At 37.2% G+C, this 27,930-nt stretch overlaps 2 protein-coding genes across 5 annotated transcripts in view; one reads left to right on the forward strand and one right to left on the reverse strand.

The window, feature by feature from the left end:
- COG5 (component of oligomeric golgi complex 5) overlaps positions 1–15,025 on the reverse strand; it is a 295,484-nt gene extending 280,459 nt beyond the window's left edge. The window contains exons 1-3 of the mRNA XM_075208803.1: positions 14,919–15,025; positions 4,857–4,996; positions 4,557–4,614 (exon numbers count right to left, since the gene is read on the reverse strand). Of these exons, the coding sequence (XP_075064904.1) occupies positions 4,557–4,614; positions 4,857–4,996; positions 14,919–14,982 (262 nt within the window). The 5' untranslated portion in view covers positions 14,983–15,025. The remainder of the gene's footprint in view (positions 1–4,556; positions 4,615–4,856; positions 4,997–14,918) is intronic.
- A 24-nt stretch (positions 15,026–15,049) lies between these two features.
- DUS4L (dihydrouridine synthase 4 like) lies at positions 15,050–27,320 on the forward strand. Of its 4 annotated transcripts, none has more exons than XM_075208808.1 (8): positions 15,063–15,144; positions 17,818–17,871; positions 19,656–19,782; positions 20,260–20,381; positions 20,853–20,970; positions 22,881–23,003; positions 25,488–25,714; positions 26,634–27,320. In XM_075208808.1, the coding sequence occupies exons 3-8, from the start codon at positions 19,673–19,675 to the stop codon at positions 26,879–26,881; spliced, it is 948 nt and encodes a 315-aa protein (XP_075064909.1). In that variant the 5' UTR covers positions 15,063–15,144; positions 17,818–17,871; positions 19,656–19,672; the 3' UTR covers positions 26,882–27,320. The 4 variants fall into 4 exon arrangements, with proteins under 4 accessions (XP_075064907.1, XP_075064909.1, XP_075064908.1 ...); XM_075208807.1 differs by having other exon boundaries at positions 15,063–15,138; XM_075208806.1 differs by lacking the exon at positions 17,818–17,871 and having other exon boundaries at positions 15,050–15,138.
- Positions 27,321–27,930: the final 610 nt, after the last annotated feature.

Below are 27,930 nucleotides of genomic sequence, written 5' to 3' on the forward strand. Positions count from 1 at the left end.
CCCCCTTCCCCCATTCTCACTGAATGAGCCTCCTTCAGAACCCACATAGACTGGCATAGGTAAATGATACACTGTCAGTGTGACCTCTTTATTTTTGACATATAATGTTAAGTACATTTATACCATGTATTGTTACTCTGTCATTGTGCAATGTGTTCCCCCCCACTATGTACGCCTCCTTCCCTTCTCTTTGTTTTGGCCTTCCCAAACCCCCTCCCTTTTTTACTTTTCTGTACCCCTTAAATTTTGAATAAAAACACTATTGAAGTTAAAATACCACTAGACCTGGTATAGTTGACAACTTCTAAAGTGTATCTACCAGCAATAGGAAAAATTCCATATGGAGTTCCAAACCACTGACTTCCCATGTTACCCTGGTCCTTCGTGTCTGTTCCATGGGTTTTTTGGCATATTAATTTACACTTTTTAAGAAAGTAGAGGGATGTCCCATTAAATTTTAAATTTTAAACAAACAGCTTCAATTTCTTACTTGCTTCACATTTATTAGCTAAAGTAAGGGATAACTACACACTTATCATTTACATACTAACATATACATTAAAAGACTGTCACAAGTCCAAACAGTCATCTAAGATATAGATATAGATCTAGAGGTTGATAAAAAAAGGCTATCGATGCCCTTCTGATATTTATTGTGGACATATGCACTCATATAGACAACAGAGTATCTTATTGTCACAAAGAAAATATTGCGCTTAAGTCCTGTGCATTCTGTATGTTTGAATATAATATAAGTATGTGATTAAGCTGAAAAATCAACTTCATGATCTAGATTAATTATTACATTTTACTTTTTATTAACATGGTAGGACACAAAAGTTGTGAAATAAAATAAAAAACAAAAAAGACGAAAATGGGAGCATATCCTAACAGTGTGTTTTAAGCATAAAAGAAAACTATTAGAGATTTTAATAGAAAACATCAATTGCTTGCATTCATAAAGGCTAAAACAAAACCGGAAATGGTAAGGAATGCACACAAGTTAGTGTTACAGCCCCACCTGCTGTATCTCTGTTGAGTCCAGTGTAAACACAGATTACATTTATAGAAAATAGCTTGAACATTAATACTTGCTGAAATACCAATAACATTTATTTTTAATAATAATTTTATTATGTTAAGGCAGGCAAATAATAATAAAAAAAACATAAGAATTTTGCAGCTAAAATACATATACATATTCTGATCTGATAACGCTTGAGAATCATGCACATCATTTTATTTACTTTTATCTGTAGACAAGCTCATTGGGCAATTACAGATTCCTGGAATTCCATACCACAGCAGAAATACTAAATGGGTAATTTAAAACATGAGAATAAAGCTGTTGCCAGCGACATATCTATTGTCACTGCAAGGGGGTGCAGTAGCTACAGGGGTTGGAGGTGAGGGGGAGCCCTTAGTCGCAGCACACCTTACCACCAGGATAGTTTTCCCAATGCCTATAACAAGATCTTTCAGCATGCGCAGTGAGACCCAATTTTTTTTTTACTACAGACCCCGGTAATGTAGTTTTCCACCCTGGCTGTAGTAGAATTAACACTGAACACCCCTATATAGAATTCAGTGTTCAGGGCAATATGAACTGTGTGATATAAAGTGGACTGTTTTTACATAAATTAAAAATGTATAATAATGTACAGTAGGTAGAAGGCAAAGTTAAAAACTCTAAAAAATTCTACAGGAGAATGTAAACTGACCCTCAAAACACAAGTCAGTCTACCAAGAATGGTTGAAGCAAAATTTTATGTCTTGAAATGGTTGAGTCGAAGCACAGACCTTAATTCAATTGAAATATTGTGGCAGGACCTGAAATGGGTTGCTCGTGCAAGAAAGCCCACCAGCGTCCATAAGTTGAAGTAGTTATGAAAGGAGAAAAAGGCCAGAATTACTCCAAGCCGACTGCAGGACCAATCAACAATTACTATAAATGTTTGCTTGAACTCATTGTTGCAAAAGGAAGAGTCACACCATTTACTAAAAGCATAGCATCACATACGCTATATGGACAAATGTATTCGGACGCTTGACCATTACACCAACAGAGACTGTAATGACATTGTATTCAAATACATATACTTTAATATGGAGTTGGTCCCCTTTTTGGAGCGATAACAGCTTCCACTCTTCTTGGAAGGCTTTCCACGAGATGTTGGCGTCTTTCTGTGGGAATTTGTGCCCATTCATTCTGTAGACCTTTTGAGGTCAGGCACTGATGTTGGACGAGAAGGCCTGGCTCGCAATCTCCGTTCCAGTTCATCCCAAAGGTGCTCGATGGGGTTGAGGTCAGGACTCTGTGCGGGCCAGTCAGGTTCTTACACACTGAACTCATCAAACCATGTCCTTGTAGTCCTTGCTTTGTGCACTGTGGCACAGTCATGTTGGAATAGAACAAACTGTTGCCATAAAGTTAGAAGCATAGCATTGTCCAAAATGACCTGGTATATTGAAGCATTAAAATTTTCCTTCACTGGAGATAAGGGGCCTAGCCCAAACTCTGTAAAACAGCCCCTTACCATAATCCCGCTTCCACCAAACATCACAGTTGGCATAATGCAGTCAAGTCAGGTAACATTTTCCTGGCATCCGAAAACCCCTAACTTGCCCATCTGACTGTCAAACAGAGAAGTGCGAGTCATCATCTCCACAAAACACATTTCCACTGCTCCACAGTCCAGTGTCGATGAGCTTTAAACCATTCCATCCGGCGCTTGGCATTAATCTTGGTAATGTGAGGCTTGCATGCAGCTGCTTGGCCATAGACATCCATTCCATTAAGCTCCTTCCGCACAGTTTTTGTGCTTATATTAATGCCAGTGGAAGCTCAAACTTTTCAGCTATAGAATCAGCAGAACGTTGGCAACTTTTACGCACTATGCACCTTAGCAGTCGTTGACCCCGCTCTGTGATTTTAGGTGGTCTGCCGCTTTGTGGCTATTGTTCCTAAACGCTTCCACTTTCTAATAATATCACTTACAGTTGACCGTGGAATATCCAGCAGGGTGAAATTTCACGAACTGTCTTATTACAAAGGTGGCATCCTATCACAGTACCACGCTTGAGGTCACTGAGCTGTTCAGAACGACCCCTTTTGTATCACAAATGTTTGCAAATGGAGACTGCATGGGTAGGTGCTTGATTTTATACACCTCTGGCAACGGGTCAGATTGAAACACCTCCATTTAATAATCAACAGGTGTGGCCAAATACTTTTGTCCACATAGTGTAGTTTTCTTCACAAAAAAATGAAACCTTAATTTTGATCAATAAATAAAGTATAATATCAATTATATTGGGAGAGTAGTGAAAAGTTCCACACTGCAATGTTTTAGCATCTGTGATGGCATGATATGAGGATCACCTAATACAAGCAAATTTCTTTACTCCAAATAGAACCTTATGTATTAAAAAAAAATGTAAACTAAAAAGGGTTAATCTTGGACTTCCATTACCAATATACTGTATGTTCTTATGAATTTGTTCTTATGAATTATCCTTGTACTTTACCCATTTATATTTTTATTTTAAAGGTGACCTTATCCTCAATAACACTATTCACGCTAATACACCCTCACAGCTGTCCCAATCTCTACTCTGAGACACATTTAATCCTCTTGTTTCAGATGTGCCCTCTTCTACTTAGAATATAAGCTCTCTAATGAGCAGAGTCCTATACCCTTTGCTTTCACATCTGAATTTTTATTTTTTGTATACCTTGTATGTTCCCGTTTTATGTATGTACTGTACGGTGCTGAGGAGTACTGTGGCGCCTTACAAATCGATGATAATAATAATATAAACAGCAGAACATATGCTATTCCTACATGTAATGGACACACTCGCAAGTTTAGTTACTAATCCAGTGCTCACATTCACAAACACCTGCCAAGAAAACCAATTTACATAGACACTGTGGGCCTTACATAGAGTTGGACGCAATTTACAGTAAAAGCTTAGGCATAAATTACGGCTATTTAAAATATGTAATTTACTTTGTACGCGCTCCCCTTCAAAAGCTAAGCCAGCTCTTGTGCTGCCAGGAGTAACACTAGGGCTTCTCAAACCCACAGGGGCAGTGGGTGTGGCTTAATAATGCAATTTAAATGGTTAAATCGGCATTTTATCCATGATGCACTAGAGGTTCCAGCATGCCCTATTCACCTTAACAGATCCCTGCATACCCGTAGCATGAAGAACCACAAATGCCAGTCTCTGCCTTCTGCTGTCTCTCCTTGTTCAAACCGTACACCACAGGTAGCTGCACAGACAAGCCAGTGGCCAAAGACTGCTTTATCACTGTGTCCTGGCAATGCTGCTACCTAACAATAGCAGCCCCTGCACTCTCCCCAACAGCAAGTACAATTGTTATTCTGCTAAATTATGTATCAAGTGTTTTGTATGTGTCATGATGTCCTCAATGTACAGAGCTGCACAATAAGTCAGTCGTTTATAAATAAAGATAATACCAGTAAAAAGATAATATTTGTACAGGATCTTAAAATACACCTCACAGAAAAAAGGTTCTACATACATACCTTCTAAAGACTCCATCCCTGTTGCTTGTGCCAGGAGGTCTTCATGTCGTGCAACCACCTAAACAGGTAGACAGTATTATGAGATTACAAAGTTAATGTTTTAAAGGAGGTTTATCCCGGCTAAACAAGAAAGTCCTACAAACAATATCATGTATCTGATGAATCTGGGAGGGAAAAAAAAAGTTCATGACTTTCATGGATAAATGTGGGATTGTGTTGGATTCATTAACACCTTTGTGTTGAAAAGAAACCATGAAGCATTTTTTTTTTTGCAAAAGAATTCACAACACTTTAATGTACCTGCAAGTGCAACTCTTTATCCAGCTGACTGATGCCTTGAGCAAGCTTTGCCAGTTGTTCTGCGATCACAGCCTGATGGATGGACTGGGAAGTGTAGGTTTTAACATCAAAATCATGACGCACAAAATCAGTGTAACATTCTGAAACATAAACACAAAGATTACACATTTGTAAATATTACTGTATAATTAATTTTAGGTGCTTGCTTTTTGGCCAAGAAGCTTTTTTCTAGAAGATGTGACAGCACATGTGTGGTTAGTATGTGTAACATATGTGGAAGTCAAATAATTGGATGAAGTAGGCTAAATTAATTTAATATTGGTTTACCATGCAATTAGTACGCCACGTGTAATGACACAATCGCATGGATTAATAACACACACACTTACACATTTAGTAAGGTTCCAATCCACATTCATTTATTAGTAAATGTATCAGATATTACTTATACATAGATAACACTTCAGTAAGGGCAATTATGGTTCAGGTCCACAGAAATGTGTGGAGTTTGGTCTCACATTAAAGCTTATTTCACCAGCATTAACCTGGTTTCGATAGAGTAGCAATCGCATCTAGCGGTCACAAGTTATGAGCAATACAAGATTAATACTCAAAAGCACTTTGTTTGTGGGTCAGTTTAAACTGGTTATTCAGCGGGAAGACATATAGGCAACAGTTGGAGTAAGTAGCCCCCACCTTTGAGAAGTCTACTGAAACATCACTAACCCTGGACCAATGAAGACCTCTCAGTGTTATCAGTGTATATTTGTGACATCATCACTGTTTATGTAAATTCAAGCTGCATATAAGCAATTCCCTGGTCCAGTGGTAAATCTCTCTTCCTGACTGCAGACTACATGACTGAATATGGACCTGAGCCCAGGGGAAGCGCTTGCGTAATGTAATTATTCGGTTTATACTTTTCTGTTTATTGTTATATGTTTTATGATCCATCATGGCTTGCTGTAAATCCTGCTATCTTTTGCTATTAAATCTCTTTGTGCGTTGGAACCACATTAATCATATTGGATAATGTTTATTGATAGCGACAAAACAAACATTACACATACCTTTCTGTGTAAACATATAACATCAAGCACTGCAAATAACACACCACATCCCATCCTAAGGGGTGAGCATCATGATCAGCTCATTGGTATATAAGATAGAGAGGTATTTCCTAAATTCCCACAACTAGAAAACATATACATTGTTGCATTTTTACAGGAATTACAACTTCTATTGGTAAATATAGTTGTGGGGCAGGGAACACCTGATGACATTCCCATACTTAGCATTCACTGTATATGGTGGAATTTTCAGCCTTTGTATAGAAATAAAAATGGACCAAGCCTTCATGAATTCAGTGAAGAGGATGACAGACACTGGAACATTTATTTATTTTACTTTTAAGTGCTATGCAGAGCAGCAGTGAGTGGAGGAAACCTCCCAATGTTCCTACCTGCAGGACAAACATGTCCATGGGTGGGGCAGAGCCTTAAAATCAACACTTTTGGAAGGTATGTATAAGAAACAAATATGAAGCATTATACATTTTTTGGAAAGGGAATGTAGTCTAGTTTCTTAAGATTAGTTTATATTTGGCCTATCTGATAAATGTAAAACATTACATCTTTGTAAATTTCCCTTTGATTTTGAGATGCGCAAATGTGGTAAAACATATCTTATATCTAATTAACTGTAACTGGCAACAAAGCAATGCATTTTTCAAATTGTTACAAACCTTGAAATCACATGCTATGTTGTTTCAATGTATAAGGAGGTATGGATATTTTGCTTTATAAAATGCAGTATAATATGTTCTGTAAGTGTGTCACAACTAAAACATGTTTTAAATTCATAAAACAGTGATGATTAACTGAAAGTTGAATCTTGTATTTTCTTACTGCTGTTATAGCCCTTCGTAAAAATGTAGAGGAAGCAAAAACAAAAGCTGCCAAGCTATTACAATTGATGGTCACAAACTAACAAGGACACGTACGTACATATGCATTTCAATCTTCATAGCAAATATTGGTTTGCAATACATATATACCCCTATTTAAATTATTGCACAGAGTACACGTAAACCGAACCTCAAAGATAGTTTGTGTAACTTAAACAGAGCTGTGCAATGAGATATGAAGCTCTATTTTTGAAATACTGTGATGCAATTATACCAGTTACTGAGACAATGTGTCAGAAACCGCATCAAACCTCTGTTTGTGCAGTTATCAAGCCAATATAGAACTTCTGCAACACGCTCTCAACCCATTCTTCCCCTCAGCTTTCCTCTATTGAAGTTAAGTGAGCATCGGATGTGCCAGAAGGGTGAGGTGTAGGACTGCGCAATACAGAAATGCGACGACTGCAATGGAAAAGTGACTACGTTTTTAATTAATGCTGCAGAAGAAAGTTTCATGGGAAATAATCTATCTGCAGTGGAGAAGAGACAGTGAAGGAGAACCAATCGTACGTGTTCAGTTAGAAGGAATGGTTGTTGATAGAGTAAACATGCTAAAGGAGCAGCTTCACAGTTTTATTCTGCACTGTTTTGTGAAGCAGGCAGATTACTCTAAAAATAATGTGTGAAGCTAAGTAGACACCTATGCAATCGTACTTCAGTTGCAAATTTTGTAATGCTTTCACCAACGATTGAAATTCCTGATGAAATCCCAATTCATGCATACACACAGACACGTTTTACCTTCAGATCTGTGATTTTCACTTCTCATAACCGTTTGCTGAAAAGATTGTGACACTGTACACACTCTACAGATATCTGCCTACGCAGCTGATCATGAGTACGTACACACTTCCAAAAAACTCTATTCCAAGGATTATTGTAGACAAGTAGATTGCAACATTTAATACTAGGTAATCTTGTTGTGAGCCCCCTCTAGAGCTGTCAACTCAAAAACATATTTAACATTGCTTTAGTAGTGGTACTGAAAGTACTACCGCCTCCATTCTAAGCTCTGTTGTGCCTGTTTCAGACTGTTCGTTGGACATGCACATGCTTACTGCAATTTCTAATGTAAGCCGTTGCTCTCTAAGCAACTGCATGCACATGGCACTAATATATATATATATATATATATATATATATATACATACATACATACACACACACACACACACACACACAAGTTAACCCGTGCATGATACTCATGCATTCTAGTCAAATCAAGCTACTTAAGGTGTTAAAAAGGTTCTTGTCATGCATTTGGGCCATAGCCCAGGCCTCCTCAGGGGAAGAGCGTTACTTCCCGACGTGAGCGCCCTTTTTTAACGTGGTTTTGTCCACATGTCACCACCTCATCATTCTTCTCCATCACCTGATCCTTCATTTTCATCGCCACATCTATCCAGATGTCTATCCAGACACAGGGATCTCTCTCAGCGGTCCTGAGTATCACACTCCCCTCACTCTGTCACCCCCGGCAACCACCAACCACTCCCCACTGTCACCCCCGGCAACCACCAACCACTCCCAAATGTCACTTCTCCTTCAAGAAATATATATATATTTTTTTAAAATCTTTATAAACACTTTTAACAATTAACAAATTAAATTAACAAATTAAATTAACAAATTAAAAACATCTTAGTATACCAAATTTCAGCCCTTTCTGAATTTTTTTTTACACACACACTAAGGGGCATATTAAATTGTGATCCGCGGGATCGCGCCGGAACGGCCGCGAACCTAATCCGTGGTACCGCAATAACGTGGATTTTCGTTCGCAGCCCATTTACTTTTCAGATAGCCTAGCAATGCAGTATACTATCATTCCTTTTAAGCTTGAGCCAGTTGTCTGCAGTGAAAAAACAGAGGTTAAATGCGACAGAGACTCTGTGCCATGTCTCTGTGCTTCTGACACCAAGTAGATATGTGCAGTAACCAAAAGAACAGTACTTTAGCCGGTGTCATCAATTTCTTTTTCTGTAGTGTGAATTTTCTAAAAGCCTGTCTGTTACTAACTGATGACCTGAAACACCAGTCACTCCCACAATGCCCTGCAGGTACTAATAAATGTAGACAGTAAGAAGTACACATTCTACAATTGCTGTACTCAGCAAAACTAACTAATGAAATTGTGGAGCCAAATTCTGGGGTTACACTAAAAAATGAACTATGGCAACAATAACAAGAGTATATGGTTTACTAATTTTGTCTGCCTTCCTCTGCTTATAAAGAATGTCTGTTCATTCAACTCAATCCTTACCATAGTGGAGCTTACAATATGATTTCGTTATCTCGGGCGTAAAAACACACACCAAATTTAATCAGAAGTCAATTAAATTTCCAGTAAGCCTTAAGGAAGCCTCCAGTAAGCCTTAAGCTGAAGGAAACCAGAGCACACCGAGGAAACCCACGTGAACCCTTACTGACTCCATATGGATAGTGCTCTTTTTGGAATCGAACCAACAGCCTGAGCATTGTAAGACAGTAATGAAGACAGTAACACTAAGCAAAGTATCAGCCAGGGAACATATCCGCATCAATAATAAAATGTAGCCTCACTGATCATACAATGCTGTACGCATTCAGGCCAGGGATAATAAACACACCAGTGTCCTCTTCTACTAAAATACCCCCCATCCAACACCCCAACAATAAAATAAATTTAATTATTTTATTAATTAATTTACCCCCAATCCTGGGGGTAAATTTATCAACATGGAAGTTTCCAGCGGGTTTGAAAAGTGGAGATGTTGCCTACAGCAACCAATCAGATTCTATCTATCCTTTTGTGGAATGTACTAAATAAATAACTAGAATCTGATTGGTTGCTATAGGCAACATCTCCACTTTTCAAACCCGCCGGAAAGTCACAGCTTGATAGATTTAGTCTCTGCAGTCAGTAGTTCTATATGCTCTTCAAGTTTATGGATGTAGCCTAACTTGGCAGGCAATCAAGATGAAACAAATTATTTAATTCCATGGCACCACTGCTGTATCATCCATTAGGGGTGAGAAGCCCAGGCTTTTAAATTATGTGAAAACACTTTGTATGAAAGAATGGTCTCAATAACAAAATAAGGAATGGTCTCAATAACAAAACAATTTGTGTCTTTAAAATGCAGCCAAGGAAAACATTTTTACTGCTGGCAACTTATCAATAAATACCCCCATCAGGACTATATTTATCCAAAGGGCTGTAATTTGGACAGCCCTGATCTATACTAACAGTTTGCTTCCAGAGAACAACTAGAGGTTTTGTTCACATTCCTATAATTCGCTGCTAAATGGGTAAATGTGAGCACACTGATAGGCAACAGTGGTTACCCATCCTCATCTGTCACTGCCTGAAATGACATGAGGTGGAATCTTAGAGGGATAGCCCAGAGTACCAGGAAGGGAGATGATCTGTGTTTAGTTGTACAGCCCTGTTCTCACATAACACATGTGACACAATCTAGTCAAATATACGTTGAGCAATACATTTTGACTTTCAAATGTAGTCTGTCCCTCACCATTGTTTAGTAACTGCATTGTAGATGTACTTAAATGTGTGTTCCCTACTACCTTTCAAAATGCAAGACAATCCCGAAATATATGATAGGTTTATTATTAGCCAGCATATTATTTACAAATACCAAAAATGTGTTCTCGGATAATGCCATACATGGAGAAGACTTCTATTTTAGATAAATGTTAGTTTCTAACCGGTAAAATCACCAAAATCTATGAGAGCTTTAAAAAAAAAAAAATCTTAAGAGAAAATGGCACAAGTGACAAACAAAATAATGTGAGCTTCAAAAAGTGATATTAAATTGGGCCACGCCAAAAAGACTATTTGTAAATGCATGCGAGGCAGTAAGATACATGGTCAGCTTGTTGTTCTAAGGCCAAATTGAAGTGGCCAGATCGTCCCTTCGTAAAACCTATATGATCAACAGATGTAAGTTGTAGCGTTATAGACAAGCTGCCAGCATCTTGCTAAAGAATTTTATATTCCACATGAAACGAGGTTGTAGGAGGATCTTCCCCCTTTTTTGTGATTATTCTAATATTAACCATATTACTTAAATCTAAGTTACAACTCTATAAAACAGATACATTTAAAAATAGGATATAATAAACTGTAATAACAGCATTTCATAAAACTAAGCTGTTCCACCATTCAGCCGCTCTACCTTTCTTCAAAACTCACTACCCATGGTAGTACAATTATTCACTCTAAAACCTCTTTATAGGATTCGTGGAGTGGAGAAGAAAGTAATTAACTTATTGCTTAACACTGAGGTTGGAGCAGTAAAACATTTTACATGAATTTTATTTATTTTTTAAATTATGTCAAATTTTGGTGATTACTAACGATTTTGCCAGACCTATAGCTTAAAATTGGTCTACGATTTAGGAGTTTACAAGTTAGGCTAGAAAGTAGTTTCCCTGATTAGTAAAGCTGATAAGATAAATTGTCTACTTGCAGGACCTTAAAAGAAGAATAAATTATCAGACAGTATAAGCTAAAACAGCATTTACATGTTATACTAATGCTGCTCCAATCAATGATTCTGCCTCTACATAACATTTTTTTTCTCCTTCAACCAACTTTATCAACTTATTTTTATTTCACTTATTGCATTATTCTTCTTATAGCTTTAGGTCAAAGTATTTTCAACTATTTAAAAAAGCAAAAAAAAAATGACTAACTACTCCAATAATATTGTTATTTATAACAATGTGTTTTCAGTATGTGTTGATATTGCTCATGTATAAATAACTGTGAATTCTAAGATATTGGAATAATAATGAACCAACCCACCCAGAATGTCCAGAAGACTCCCAAAATCCGGGTAGGCAACTCTCCCGCATCCTGCCCACTTCCTGTTGAAGTGAACAGGGGTATTCAAGTATGAACATGCATATTCAACCCCTCCCCCCACCCAAAAAGTCCCCTAGGGGTTAATTTGAAATGTGCCCCTATGATGTAATTTGAGAAAAGATCCAATTCACTGAAAATGTTGTCATTACTTATTGACACTACTTGAAATGAGTTTTGAATGGTTTGAATAAGTCAAGGTGAACAGATGTATTAAAATGAAATCAAACAATCCCCAGGATTTCAGCCAGGTGACAAGACTGCTGCCCCAAGTGAAGATTGTCCTAATATACATTGAGGAATATATTATATTCTGATTTTCCTTTTGGCCTATTTAAGTTTCATTTAAAAAGACAGTATAAACACAATCAACATAAGCTAAACGGAGATCTGATTAATATCTAAGACTTGTGTGTATCATTCCATAAAACCCACTATGCTAGTCTGTATTATTTTTCTCCAGATGCTTCAAATGGTATAATGGTGTTGTTCATAGTAGTGCGGTGCAGGTGTAATATTTTACTGGTGCTCTGTTTTGTTTTTTTCATTTTTAGCTTCTCTAGGGAGGGAGAATCTCAAAAATTTCCAGTGACCAATGATATTCCCAGCCTGATCATCATCAACATTTATATAGCGCCAGCAAATTCCGTAGCGCTTTACAATTGGGAACAAACATTAATAAGACAATACATAAAGACAGAAAGGTAAGAGGGCCCTGCTCGCAAGCTTACAATCTATGGGACAATGGGAGTTTGAAACACAAGGCCACATGCTACATCATATTGCATATTGGTCCAGCTAGAATGCAAAGGTAAAAAGTATTGAGTGGGCTGTATGATCAGCCACACAGCAATGCTGGTTAGAGGGTTGTTGTCTGGTGTTAGATGTGTAGAGGGTGGTAATAGGGTAACCTAGGGAGATTAAGATGCTGGTTGAGGTATATCATAAGCTTGTTTGAAGAGGTGGGTTTTCAAAGAACGCTTGATCTTATGCCTTTTCATTGCTTGCTTTTTACTGTGCTTAAATTAAGGATTTCAAAATTGGGATAATATTACCACCTCAAAGCGGTAACAGATATAACATATACACGTTTTGTAACATCCAATTAAAGCAATTCATTGAGAAACAGAGCTAATAGTTTTTATTTTTTCTCACTGCATATCCCTCAGAACACTTTAAAATTATTTGCAAATTGTTCTTATTTAACTGATAACTCTTGCAGCACCAGCTGCTGTAGTTCCGTGGGGTTCACTACCTTGGAATTTTTGATTAGCATTTGCATCAAGTCTGCAAATAGGGAAGAAAATTAAACTGCTCACTGGTCAGGACTGGTAGGTGTGTGGGGTGGTGGGTGCAAGAAATCCTGAAAAGATAGGCCCCAGGATTACTTTTCCCTTGTAATTTGATTCTCCCGACCATTTGGGGAATTCCCAATTCTTCATCATATGAGCCTGGTAAACATGCTTGACTCTAAAATGACTTTTACTTTTAGATTTAAACTGGTTTCAGTTTAACATGGCATTAATGTGTGAATCTAAACTGATGTATCTTCAAGAAAAATAAAGCCACTTGAGTCAAAACAATATTATGAACAATGGATCCATGTATCAGACCCCTACAGTTCTGCAAATACTCACTAGTTCAGCCAAGATAATGCAGTGATTCCAACTGTGTTGGCAACTGATGACTAAGGGCTACTGTAGATGTTCGATCAGCTGTTATAGAAACAAATGTGTCAGAAGTGCCAATACTCTCCTACCAGCAGAGGGCGAGTTGAAATTTAGTGAGGTCAGGCCAGGTGATTAATCTCTTAAACAACAGCAGAGCTGTTGTAATACCTATAAAAGTATTACTTTTACAGAAGTTATTTATTATGTACCAATCCTATCTGCACTACAAACATAGTAAAATCCTAACTAGCAGAAATCAATGCCAAAAATAACAACTGCTAATGCACTTCTTTACATTTCCATGGATGCTGTTGGTATCATTGGCATGACAGCAGCTCATGCCCCTAGCAACAGATATAATGGGGGCTTCCCCTGACTGCTTAGCCCACTCTGGGTCTGCACAGAATAAAGGCTGAGTAAATAGGGAAGTAGTAGCAAGTTGTTGGTCACCATCTTGATTGTTTTCTCCTTGCATGAGACTGATCTGGAGGCGTGCTACCATTTTACAAGACATCAGGAACTACTGGACATCTGCTAATGCAGTCCCTGCTCTCAACTACAAAAGCAAATCTGTTGTCCTATCAGGAGACAATGGTGATCTTGTTTAGAGCCATAATCACAGAAGAGCAATTTATAGTACACTTGTCCTCACTAGCCATTGTTTCATTTAAGGTATCTAAAGTTCATGTTAATACAGTATAAAGCATAACCAGTGCTTTTTTTGTAAGAAAAAAGGTGCCGGAATTCACATCACATAGCCAATCACTGTACACACATCCACACACGTCAGTTGTGTAACGAAACACAACGGTTGCTGCCCGCAGTAAGCACAACCACACGACCAATACCAAGCTGACCAGCGCCGCAAGTCGAGCAGTGCCATCACAACCAGCGCGGACGAAGTACGCATGCATCGGACTCGACATACAAGCAGCCTGCATGCACCGTTTTATTGATTTTGCCGCTGACCTGCTATACTCCACAGGGCGATTCAAATCCAAGTGGACCAAAACATCAAATGTTCAAAAGTTACTTTTAAAACTTTGAACGTCCATCAAAAAAAAGGTGCCAGATCTCAGTTCCGGTGAGTTCTATGGCAAAAAAAAAAGCACTGAGCATAACTATATGTGCCATATACCTATTTTAATAGATACTGGTCACTGTGCCACTATCACCATATTTTGTCACAAAACTAAACAGTTTCATGTTTGTCCTCATGTATGTCAATACAAATGTAAAAATAAACAGTACTAAGTATCTATATTCCACTTCCTGAATTTTACATACCTGCCAACCAGATTACTCCTCACTGATAAAAATCTGCTTCTACACTTTCCACTTTTTCCCCCAACATTAATAACTGGCTAGATCTCCAGTCAGTTAATTTAGCTCAGGTTATAGCATTGTGGAAAATACTCTGCAAACTTAAGATTCAGACTATGATAACACTCTGACAAGTTGCCATATGATAGAATAAATGAGGCAATAAACCAGCAAAGGGAATTTTTAAACAGAGCAAGCTGTCCCCCTTTCCGTGCACTGCGGATCTCCACACTCACCATCCCGCAATATTTCCCTGGCTGATCCCGGTCCCCCTGGTTCTGCGCTGTGTCTCCCTTCCATGTTGGATACAGAACTGTCACTGCCAACCAGCTGTGACGTAATAAATCTGCGCCCTACCGGTCGCACAGTGTAACGTCACGATAACAGAGTGGACCGTGGAGCTATCACATAAGGAGTGGGAGAGGGACACGTTCAGTGTTACTGTATAATCCACAGGTAATGGTGTGTATGCAGTCTCCGTAATAGTACGCGCACTTGTTGCTAATCTGACAACGTGGCTCATCTGTGTCTTCGTCTTAACCTACATAGTACAGACAATGCGAGATACAATCTATACAACACTGAACATTTGGAATGTATTTGCCCTAAAACAAAATGTACCCCCGCCCCCTATAGTAGGCTTACGTAACCACAACTGGTTTACTTAGATCTCTCTTTTTATTTATTTTTTTCTCTTTTCATTAATTATTATTACAAGTACGCTTTGTGGTTTATTTAGATCGGGATGGTTTCCTGTAGTCAACTTCAAAGCACTGGATGGTAGTAGTTTAACTTGTTATCTTCATTTCAGATTTTACAAACTGCAAGAAACATAAAGCTTTTAGATATAGATAAGAATAAACTAAAAACTCTGTAAGTAGAACTACTAAGTGACTTATAATATCTGTATAATTTACAATATGATGTGCATTATCCCATATATATATATATATATATATATATATATATATATATATATAATATGGGGGGTCTGTTGTGTATGGACCAGGAATATTATAATAAAGGAGTTTATCGAACCTGTGTATATATAACAAGCTTACAATCTATAGGACAATGGGAGTTAGAAACACAAGGGCATGTGCTACATCATATTGCACAATGGACCAGCTAGATAAAAGTATTGAGTGGGCTTTGTGTGTTGCAATGTTGGTCAGAGGGTTGTTGTCTTGTGTTAGCAGTGTAGAGGATGGCAATAGGGTAACCTAGGGAAATTAAGATGGTGGTTGAGGAATATCGTAAGCTTGTCTGAAGAGGTGGGTTTTCAGAGAACACTTGAAGGTTTGAAGACTAGAGTTATTATTGTGCGTGGGAGGGAATTCCACAAAGTGGGTGCAGCCCGGAAAAAATCCTGTAACCGAGAATGGAAGGATGCGATGAGAGTGGAGGAGAGACGTAGATCTTGTGCAGAACGGAGGTGTCGAGTAGGGAGATATTTCGAGACAAGTGAGGAAATGTATGTCTGTGCAATTTTGTTGATGGCCTTGTATGTTAGTAGAAGAATTTTATATTGGATTTGTTGATCTACAGGCAGCCAATGTAGAGACTGACATGGTAAATTGTATAGCAAATAATTATGTGGGATGATCACGTTTTAAGCATAGATATGTACTCCTGGGACAGTTTTGTATGTGTTTCCAGTGGGAAGATGGGTAATCTTCTTTTTATTTAGGGGGAATGATTGCGTTTAAAGCACAGATATGCACACTCTGGAGTGTTTTCTAGATGTTTCCAGGTGGCTATATCTTTTTTTTTTTTTTTTTGTTATATGTTCATCATCATCACCTAGTTTTTAAAATGTAAAATATATAGTTTTGGTAGTTCTATTGAATATTAACTTATTTAATATACAGGTATTCCTCACTTAACGACCTAGTTCCGTTCCAACGACTAGGTCGTTAAGCGAATTGGTCGCTAAGTGAGTACAGAACTGTATACATATGCATGGCAATAAAAAATCCGCATGTGCATATGCAGTTTTATATTCCTCCCTTTAGTAAAAAGATATTATGTTTAGTTAATGTCCTTGCAGTATTACTTCAGAACAAAGTGCTTTCAAGTACTGTAGAGCTAACTTACCGCACGATGGAGACTGCAAGGGTATCAGGTGCGTCTTTTCTTGTCTTCTTCAGCTCAGAAAGAAACTATGCGGGTACTACGGGCGTGGTTACGTCCCGTCGCAAGGGCACAGGTCATTAATTTCCCCTATTGCTGAGCGGCGGAGCCGGATGTGACAACGGGTCGTAAGTCCGAATGGTCGCTAAATAGGTCGGTCGTTAAGTGAGGAATACCTGTATTCATAATCAATAATATATTTCATATATTCTTTTTTTAGTTATGTATAATGTTTTTCTTTTAATATTTGTTTATTTTAACCATATTTATATATTGCTTTTATTTGTTGTGCTGTGCCCTACCCCTTTGTTTTTTTCTGTATCCCCAATTTTCATTTTTCTAAAATCAAGAAATAAGTTTTTAAAATAAAAAAAAGTAAATACAAGTGTACCCAAAAAATGTGTAAGGTGTATTTTAAACTTTTTCTCATCAAAAAAAAGTGTGAGACGCAATAAAATCAATACTTTATTTTCATATACTACATACAAACGGTATATGTTTAAATATTGTATATTTTTAACATTTAGATAAAATTCACCAAGTTTACTTAAGTTTGAATTTCGCTAAACCACCTTCACTGCTTGTTGTTTCCTCTGGAAATCCATCTGTACGGATCCCTTGTATAGTCAATCTTATGGATACTGTCCAGTGCCACAAAAATATAGACCTCTTCTTCTTTTGGAGCCACTCGTGGGTGTTGCATTACACATTCTCCAGAATTCTAATTTTTAAATATTCTTTCAGTTATACCACAAATGTATTTATAAGTGAGCTCTTCTTGAATATGTTGTAAAAATGGTTTGTTAGCCATCTTACAAAATTCATAGACCTCATAAAATATTTTGTCCAAGAACCACTTTGCAGTAGTATTAATTCAACTCCAATTATGTTCAAATAAAAGGAGCACTCCAGCTTGTAATATCTTTTTAAGGATCACACAGCAATTGTGATTCCAATGACCTATACTAAGACAATGCTTCTTTCTATCTCAAATAAATATAGGACACGTGAGCAGATGGTTGCACATGAATAGAGGGACATGGAGATAATAAGCAGGTCAGAACCCTAATAACACTAGACATGATCAAGAGGTAAAGATAATAATGTAGAGGGGTAGAGAATGTCCCAGGCAGGGCTCTGTGGATATTCATTGCATCTAGGAGACAACCCAAAATGTAGGATCCAGAAATATTTTTTAACATTTTCAATTTTTACTATAAAGGAAAAAAAGTCACATGTCTCCAATGAAAATGGTATATATTAAAATATTATACACATACTTGTATTTAAGATTGTTTGTGTTCTTCATCTTCCCAATGGAAAGACATAGAAAATACTCCACAATGTACAAATCTATGCGTAAAACGTAATCATCCCACATAAATAAAAAAGATATAGCCTTAGACACTTAAAATTGTGTCAGTTGTGTATATCTGGACTTAAAAGGCCTTCATCCCACATATATAAAAATGATAGCATGGTGGCTAAGTGGTTAGCACTTCTGCCTCACAGCACTGGGGTCATAAGTTCAATTCCCGACCATGGCCTTATCTGTGAGGAGTTTGTATGTACTCCCTGTGTCTGCGTGGGTTTCCTCCCACACTCCAAAAACATACTGGTATGTTAATTGGCTACTAACAAATTGACCCTAGTCTGTGTGTGTTAGGGAATTTAGACTGTAAGCCCCAATGGGGAAGGGACCGATGTGAGTGAGTTCTCTGTACAGCGCTGCGGAATTAGTGATGCTATATAAATAAATGGTGATGATGATATAGCTGTTTTGCTAGATCAATGCATGATAGTTTATTTGTAATTATTACATTTTATTACATTATTTGCTTTATCTTCAGGTATGTATATTAAAGTGTCATTTACTCATTGTGCATTTTTAAAATATGAAACATAAAGTAGACATTAATCATTACTTTATTTTAAATAGGTATTGTAATGCGAGTTGCTTTTTCTCTATTGAAAGCATTTGGTGAAAGAAAAAAGTTAGTGCCATCTAATGGCAGATAAATTAACTGCAGGCAATAACCCTGATCATCCGTTTAATACAGCCCCCTTTTATTTAAAAAAAAATATTAAAATTTAATATTGGCTTTACGTCTAATTCTCATTTGCGCCCTATCATTTTTCTTACTCATTTTCTCTGCCTTTCATATATATATATATATATATATTTATTTCTCAATTGTCCTTGTACTTGTATCTTCTCTTAATCTGAAATTATGACCAACAGATGAAAAATATAACGTGTTTATTTAGTTCGAGTTGTTGCCACTTGCATGCTGACTTTAGTTATTTGAGCCAAGGGTATATGTTCTCAAAAGCAAGTTTGCAAAGTTTAAATATCCTTTATTTGTTTAATACCACTGTTTTAACTATATACCAATAATATGGTCACCCAATTCCAATTTAAACCGCATTAGACAAGGCCAGGGGGAAGGCCCTTGCAGTTTTACTAGTTGTGGGAAAGAAAGATGTGTTCAGGAGAATGGAGTTCTGTTTTAAAATAAATCAATTCATGCATTTTATTTTAGCAAATTAATTTATTTGGGAATGAGATATATATATATATATATATATATATATATATATATATATATATATATATGTGTATATATATATATATATGTGTATATGTGTGTATATATATATATATATATATATATATATATATATATATATATATATATAGATATATATATATATATATAGATAGATACTCATATATTCTTCCAGTAAAAATTTTGTAGCTATTAACCACATTCTGTTAAATTACCTGTAGTTCAATTTTGCTGTAATATTTGACTCCCCTATTTCCCGCTATTTTAAAGGAGTTTCATCTGTTCCCATGTATCTTCCACAAGGAGATAACAAAATGTGTCTCCCCCAAAATCCAGCGGATTTGTTCTCTTCTAGAAGTACAGTGAAGATATGTGCACCTATGGTCCGGTATTCCAAGTAAGTATTAATGCATTTTTTTTCAAACAATGCTTCTAAGTTCTCGTAGTGTTGGAGTATATTTGCTTTATTTTGTTTCATTAATTAAAATTCAAGAGTCATGTGAAAACAGTTGTTGTTATTAAAGGTCATAACTCTTGCAAAATGTAGTTGCTTTCTAGCACATTTAGAGCTCTCAACCACTGTTGTTGTGCTAAACTCCAGGACATTGACATCAATGCATTCACTTAAATTGAATGTAAGTAAATTGAGCAGGCAGCATCTGGAAAAACTAAATGCAGACGCTGCCAACTGAAAGTGAAAATGCTAGTGGGTATGAGATCATTAGATCTAATTGGTTCCATTCTCATGCCATTTACATGTTTTTACTAATGTTAACAAATGCTAATAAAAGCATGTACTCTGGTACCAATGGGTGAATTAGGAAGTTCTACCTATTATAAATGTATTTACTTATTACATTTATCCTGTTTGTAGGCTGGCTTTCAGGACCCTAGTGAGAAAATATGGCTGTGACTTGTGTTATACACCAATGATAGTTGCTGCAGACTTTGTCAAATCTACCAAAGCCAGAGACAGTGAATTCACTACAAATCAAGGTACCAATCTGAGTTTAAAAACACACAAAATCAAAAGTATGATTAAAAACTCTGACGAGTGCTTTAAAAAAAATAAAAAAACAAGTGTATGTTTATTCCAGTTTTTTAGTCATACATTTTTTTTATTTCTGTTTGCATGGGTACATTTTATAGTTTATTATATCTTTATAGTATGCTTAAAAAAAGGTACATTAACGAAAACATTATTCAAACAACAATAAATTAGATTATTTGAGATATTTTTATTTATTTAAGATGTTTATATACCTCATACATTTATGATTTCAGAATACTACATGATGCATCTCCTGAAGAGATGTAGGTTTCCTCCTCCTCCTAAATTACTCTTAATTATCTACAGATATAGACATACTGTTGTGGATTAATTCCATTGTCTTACTTTGTGTTGATAGGGTTCTGATTAGCCCCTTAATGTATACATCTTCATATGTAACTGATCCATTTCTGTAGGTGATCAGCCGCTTGTTGTGCAATTTGCTGCTAAAGAAGCCAAGGTTTTAGCTGATGCAGCCCTGCTTGTCTGCCCTTATGCTGGCGGTATTGATCTGAATTGCGGGTGTCCTCAGAGGTAAGCCTAAACTTTCTACAGCCAGCAGTGTTACTAAGCTATTGCAGAGCTAAACTATTACCCCTCTTGAAGATGGTGGTCATCTAAGGGGCCCCATAGATAGAAAGATGAAGAGTTGTTTAAAAAGCGTCATATTTCCTCAGTGGCCAAAGCGCTCAGATTGTACAGAGAGACACTATACATATGTCCAAGAGAAGTTTTGCAAGGCAATACATGGTTATGCATAGAGACATAGACTTTTAAAGACTTGTAAAGCATCATTGGACACCATTATTTTTTCAGCAAGGCTGATGGTTTCTGCAGCGGTGGCCACGAAAGTCCTCTGGTTACACCCTTGGTTAGCAGACGTTCAGAAGTCAATTCAATTGAATGCAGATTTTTGCTCGCGGCTCACAGAGCTGCAAGCAAAAATCAGCATTGAATCACCGTACTAATGGTAATAATGTACGCTATTACCGTAGGCTTATTTTTAGAAACCTGTTGCAGTTTGTCACAGGAAATTCCTCAGATTCTGAGTCATGGGTCAATACATTAAGTTCAATCTATACCAGGTGCTGGTTATGCTGGTACAAGAACATGACTAGGACTGTGAACAGGACAAAAAGTCATCTTCTCTCATCACAAAAATAAAGTTTCTAGGGTCCAGGTAAACACCATACAGTAAACAGAAAGGAAAGTTGCTCAAGCACATGCTTGAAAGGGTGGGGTTATCCTGAAAGGAGCAAATACAGAGAAAAATCCCCCAGCACACCGCTGTTGACCAGTAACAACGCTACTATTTCTACTTGTACATAAAAATGCAGAATTCTTAGTTACACACATTTGCAGATGTTAAGCCACGCACCAGTTCACAGCGCTTGTGCCAATAAGCTGGTCCTAGCTAAACAATGAGAGTCCCTATTTTTGGATCATACATATGTGTTTTTAAATTGAGCTAACTTACCAAGAGGTACCCCATACAGTACAAAGTATCTCTGGCAGAAGAAAGTGTATCATCATCATCATTTATTTATTTAGCACCACTAATTCCGCAGCGCTATACAGAGAACTCATTCACATCAGTCCCTGTCCCATTGCAGCTTAAATTCCCTAATATAGACACACACAGACACAGACAGACAGAGAGAGACTAGGATCAATTTTGATAGCAACCAATTGACCTACCAGTATGTTTTGGGAGTGTGGGAGGAAACCGAAGCACCCAGAGGAAACCCACGCAAACATGGTGGGAACATAAATAAGGCCATGGTCGGGAATCGAACTTATGACCTCAGTGCTGTGAGGCAGAAGTGCTAACCATTTAGCCACCATGCTGCCCTTAAAGATCCATTCCCCGGCACATCAAATACAGACTTATCACCAAACAGAAATAAGAAATTGTTGGAAATGTTTTCCTTCATCATCCACTGGGCAAGGTAGCACATGTGTAGTCTCCAGCTAGAGCTACTGACCTAGTGGGATCTCAAACAGATTTCTCTGAATCATATCCTCACAATGTCTAGAATCACCTAGACGTCTGGTGGCACAGTCTAAGATGTAAAAGTGCACTGTAATGATAGATGCCAAGTTAAATATATTTCCTCCCTTCTCTACTTACTTTAGTTTAATAGCTTACAATGAGCTCCACCTTTCTTTATCAAGGCGGCGGTTCTGATACTCCCGCTATCGTGGGGTGGATGAGGCCGTTCCAGGTTGTGTTCCCTGTGATTTTTAGACTGGTTTAGCATTTTGATCTCTCCAAATGATCCTTTGTACAGCTCCTTCTCTGAGGGAGTAAAATTTCTTCTTGGGCTGGACGCTGGTGTATGATGTGTTTTTCTGCATGTGAACTAAAAGTCCACATGTGAAAATGTGGATTTTATATGCATGTCCTTTCAAACGGAGGAATTCAATTTTATTGTCTCCAAAAGGTGGGCAATGTCAGAAGGCTATGGAGCTTGCTTGATAAATCGGCCTCAGTTAGTCCAGGATATGGTGAGACAAGTACGCAGCCAAGTCGAGAATCCAAGATTTTCTATGTCGATAAAAATAAGGTAATGTTGCACATTGTTATTGTATAACCGTAATGTATTGTTTTTATTTTCATCAAAGTGTGCAGTCTGCAGAAAGAGAACGACGTTTGTTTAGTCATCAGCAGCTGTCTTTCCTCAACCTTAGTTAAATATAATAACATTTATCTCACATTGTAATTCATGTTTTCATATTGTGCAATAAACAAACCAAAAATAATACTGTAACTACTAATGGCACATATTATTAAACAGACAAATGTGCTCATGCCTATCTGCCATTGTAAATAAAATTATGCAGAGCACAAAAAATAATATATAAGCATTCAGGTTTGTAAATAATACCACTAGCATTAAAGTACAAAAACTTACATCGTCCAGCGCTGAGCAGCAGGCACTACAGGAAAGAATGTAATAAAAACCTTGTATTTTTACCCTTAATGCAGAAGTCTAACTCTTATCTACTTTTTAAATATAAACCTAAAGTAAGCATATATTTTTTCTCTTGAAGTCTGAGGGAATGTGTACGTAAGTGGATTTGATCATCCCATGTTGTCTTTAATTTTTGGCTGAGACCAGGGATGGATTTATACTTTTTGTTTAGTGGGAAAATTTTCCAATTATTATCTCATAACAATAATACATCTGTTTGTATATGTCTGAAATCCCTATGCCTTTTCCTCCGCTCCTACTATCTGCTGTGCACCTCCGCCTTTGAATGTGTGCAGATAATGTATGACATTTGTAACCTCATTCAATTATGCAATTGTAGTTTATTTTGTAAATATTTACATATTTCACAATATAAGGTGATCGTAGTTTGTTTAAAAAAACAAAACCAAACCAAAAACATGTTTACAAGCTCAACATGATCATATCCCCAAAACATACCTCTCAAAACCTCAAATCTCTAAAGCACAGTACAGTCCTCTTCATCCTTCAATCCTCAAAACAAACACAGTACACCCCCTCTCCTCCTCCCCCCATCAAGTGTACTAGAGTGTGTGACTCCTCCTCCCCAAGATTCCTTAAGCTTGACAAAGTTAATGGGAAAAAAATACTTACCTGAATATCCTCCACTTCACAAATGCTGACAATCCAATTCCAAGCAAGGGTTTGATTGAGCTGGAGCCCACTTCACCAATTAATCCCCCAGGAACAGTGCTGAAGGATGTTTACTTTGCTGCTAAGTGCAGGAAGATGCAGTAGGAGTGTGCAATAACTACCTGCTGGGTTAGACATTTGCTAAGACATGCATAGGAATGTATCGATCCATATGAGGAAACGCACAGCATGTGCACACAGGCTTACAACCTAATACAAGGCAGAACATGGAAGGGGATAAGGTACAACAGGCTTTACTTTCTTACTTTCATGTTACATCTGTCATTCTCATTAGAAGCCTGCATGCATAGTGGCAAGAGGCCAAACGATTTAAATAAATGCATCACCTTGGGATTATTATTATTCTTTTTTTTATAATTCTTTTTCTTTAAAACAACAGGTGCTAGAACAAATATAAGTACAGTATTTCATAGGCATAGCTATCACCCATATAAAATATCATCTAGAATTTGACATTTTACAGAAGGGTTAATTCCAGGTTATCAGCTATGGTATTCCTATAGGCCTCCTAAGGAATTTGTTTTGTTTTATTTTTCTTTCACACCGTACCATTTAAATCTGCGGACATTGGGCTGATGAAGCAGTGGTAGCAGCTGTATGGTAACAAGGTAAAGGTGTGGAAGATTATTTATTTTGCTTAGTTCAGGTAGATGTTAGGAACGAGAGTGTATGTAACCAATGATTTCAATTAACTCACTACTTAAAAAAAATACCTTACATATAAATGTAAGTAGCAGGATTTTGACAGTACTGAGAACTGAAAATGTAAGGTTTTTTTTGTTTTTTATTGGTTTTGTTTTGTTTATTTAGACCTCTTCTGTGCAGCATGGTCTCTCTGTTCACTAACATTTGTCAATGTAACACATAATGTATTGACTGTTGCCTTCACCTCCATCCCAGAAACATTTTTTCTGTCATAGCCCATTCGTCCTACTGGAAGGTTGGGGGAATAAAGAGTGAAATAAAACTGGGAGGGTTACAAGAAAGGGGTCGCGGGGGGGGGGGGGAGGGGGGGATGTTCCATAAACTGGTAAACCATCCTCTTGTTTTTTTATATAGTGGCGGTGTAAGATCTGCAGCTATAGTGATCGTGAGAAGCACACAGCCATAGCAGCCTGTATATAGTCATTGTCAGGAGGTAATAAATACATACACTGAACCCTTTTTAAGGCTCCACCATTAATCGCATGTATACGTTCATTATTTGCAGTTTTGTTCCTATGATGTAACTACAGGCCTGAAGCCCCTGGTACAAATTTTGGGCCTGGGCCCTCTGCGCATCCTAACATGGTCCTCTTGCTCCAGCCAGTGTTCTGCAACAGTTTTAATTGCTTTACATTTTTTGTCCATGAAAAATAAGATTTTATATGTATTTAATTTTAGGATTCATGCTGATATTGTCAAAACAGTAGACCTGTGTCGGAAAGCTGAGTCTGCGGGTGTCTCCTGGATCACAGTACATGGGAGGCTGCCTGAAGAGAGGCATCAGCCTGTGCATTACGATGCAATAAAAGTCATTAAGGACAGCTTGTCTATACCTGTTGTGGCTAATGGAGATATCAAGAGTTTAAAAGAAGCTGAGAATATCCATCAAATTACAGGAGTAGACGGTAAGTTAATGCTGAACTTTAGTTACCAGCATGTTCCACTAAGGAAAATGAAATATTACACTCATTGGTATGTCCTCTGTTGATATATTAGAAACGTTCCACTTGCTGTCCAGCTACCTCACATTCATCAAGTAGCTCACTAACGACATTATTATGAATACTAAATATTTGTACTCATTTTTCATTTGTAAACTCGGTATCTGTGATGCATTCTGGATTCCTTTAAAACTAATAATATTAAAATAGATGTTTAAACTCTTATCTTTATGAACATGTAATAAATAAAATGCCCCTTTTGTAAATGAATATAATTTGAAATCCACCTTGTGTCTGTAGGTGGTCACAAAAATTCTTTTGTTTTTTCAATATGCTTAGGATGTTGTATGTAATAAACTGCTGTAAACAGTTCTTAGTGACAAGTGACATACTAATCGCTTATAATCAGTAATACTTTTGTCACCTCTCTAGTATTCAACAGGATCTCATGTACCCTAAGGTATAGCAGTGCTCCATTGTACCACCCCAATAGCGTAGAGATAAAATAGATATAGCGTAGAGATGTGGCCTGATATCATCATAATGCAATGACATCTCCTATACACAAGTATTAATAGTGTCTTGCATGGTTAATGTGACTTTCACATTTGTTAACAAGATTAGAGACAATCACAAATACAAATTAAATTAAATGCAAACATTCGTTTTTCTCCTTTAAAAAAAGAAATGAAATCTTTCATGCTGCATTCCAAATAGAAATATCAATAGACGGCCACAGATTTATATAATATAGCAGCCACGCTAGAAGTACTATCCCTGTTACATCTTACCAGGGTAATATGACTTTATTGTTTGTCTATGGAATTACAGCAATCACAACTCACTCCATTCTGTTATGCAATGTTTTAATTTTGTTTTTCAGGTGTGATGGCTGCCAGGGGCCTCCTAACAAACCCAGCCATGTTTGCAGAATATGAAGAGACACCGCTGGCCTGTATCCAGGACTGGGTTGACATAGCTATTGAACATGGAACACCTTTCACGTGTTTCCATCATCATCTGATGTATATGATGGAAAGAATAACTTCAAAACAAGAGAAGAGAGTTTTTAATGTTTTATCTAGCACGTCAGCTGTTTTAGATTATTTAAAAGACTTTTATGGAGTTTGATGTCGCTTTATTATTACTCATTCTTTTAGTAATATAAAGAATTAAATTTTTTATAGGTCCCTTTCTTGAGATTTTTAAGCTTTTATATATATTTTATTTTGTCATACAAAGTTAATTTGACCCCAATGGAGGTATATATGCACGGCATATTATTTTTAAAAATACTACTTTCCTGAACTGTATGAATACATTTGAATATTTCATTCACTTCTGTCTCTTCTTTCCTCTAAGCTGTACATGTTCAGTTCTTGACGTATTTCCTGATAAGGTTGGTTTAGTAGCCCTGTATCTTTGGAGATGGAGCCTCCATAACTGTATACAGTACTCTAAGTGGCAATTTAACTTTTCTCGTCCTATGTTCATTTTAGCTTTTGTTTTTGTATTTTTGCATCGCACCTTCGTTATTTTACCTTTTTGGTGTATTAAATGTAGAATTCCACACTTTAGTTCATTCATCTGTTTTCTGTAAATCACTACAATTTGTCTTACCCCTTCTGGGGTGTCAGCTCTATTACAAATCACTATGCCCTCCCTCATAGACCATGTTGTAGGTAGCATGCTGTTTAAGTGCTAAAGTTTTCTTTCTGTACAAAGTTGTATTGTTTATCATTCATTCCCTTGAGAGAGAGACTGATAAAGTGGAGCATCCTTTATAGGTTAAACTATTGATCAGCCACAGGGGCCCTGGTGAGCTGCCAGCGCCTGGTCAACTGTCACCTGTAGCCTCCAGCTCTGACTGCTACTGAATACGTCAGAGTTAAGGCTGCGTGTGAAACTCAGCGTCTTGTACAGCCCAACGTGATCGATTGTAGCAGCCACTTCCGCATCATGTGACCACACACCACAGAACATCTAAATTAAATCAGTGGAGAAGGCAGTACAAGTCAGCAGCATGTGTTGTCCCTTCTCTCTCCACAGGTACAACCATGATTCCTGAATCCCGTCTAACTGGCAATTTGCCATTTGAGCAGAATGGTATTAATTAGTGGTAATTAGCAGTGGGTGGTAGGGGTCTAAATAGCATGTGGGGAAGTTTTGGAGTACAAGTG

The sequence above is a fragment of the Mixophyes fleayi genome, chromosome 4, assembly GCF_038048845.1.
Source record: "Mixophyes fleayi isolate aMixFle1 chromosome 4, aMixFle1.hap1, whole genome shotgun sequence".
Classification (NCBI taxonomy): Eukaryota; Metazoa; Chordata; class Amphibia; order Anura; family Limnodynastidae; genus Mixophyes; species Mixophyes fleayi.

Coding starts and splice junctions, on each gene's coding strand:
- DUS4L (XM_075208806.1), top strand. CDS start 19,673: ATGTATCTTCCACAAGGAGATAACAAAATGTGTCTCCCCCAAAATCCA. Junction 19,783..20,259: donor CCTATGGTCCGGTATTCCAA/GTAAGTATTAAT, acceptor TCCTGTTTGTAG/GCTGGCTTTCAGGACCCTAG. Junction 25,715..26,633: donor TCAAATTACAGGAGTAGACG/GTAAGTTAATGC, acceptor TTTGTTTTTCAG/GTGTGATGGCTGCCAGGGGC.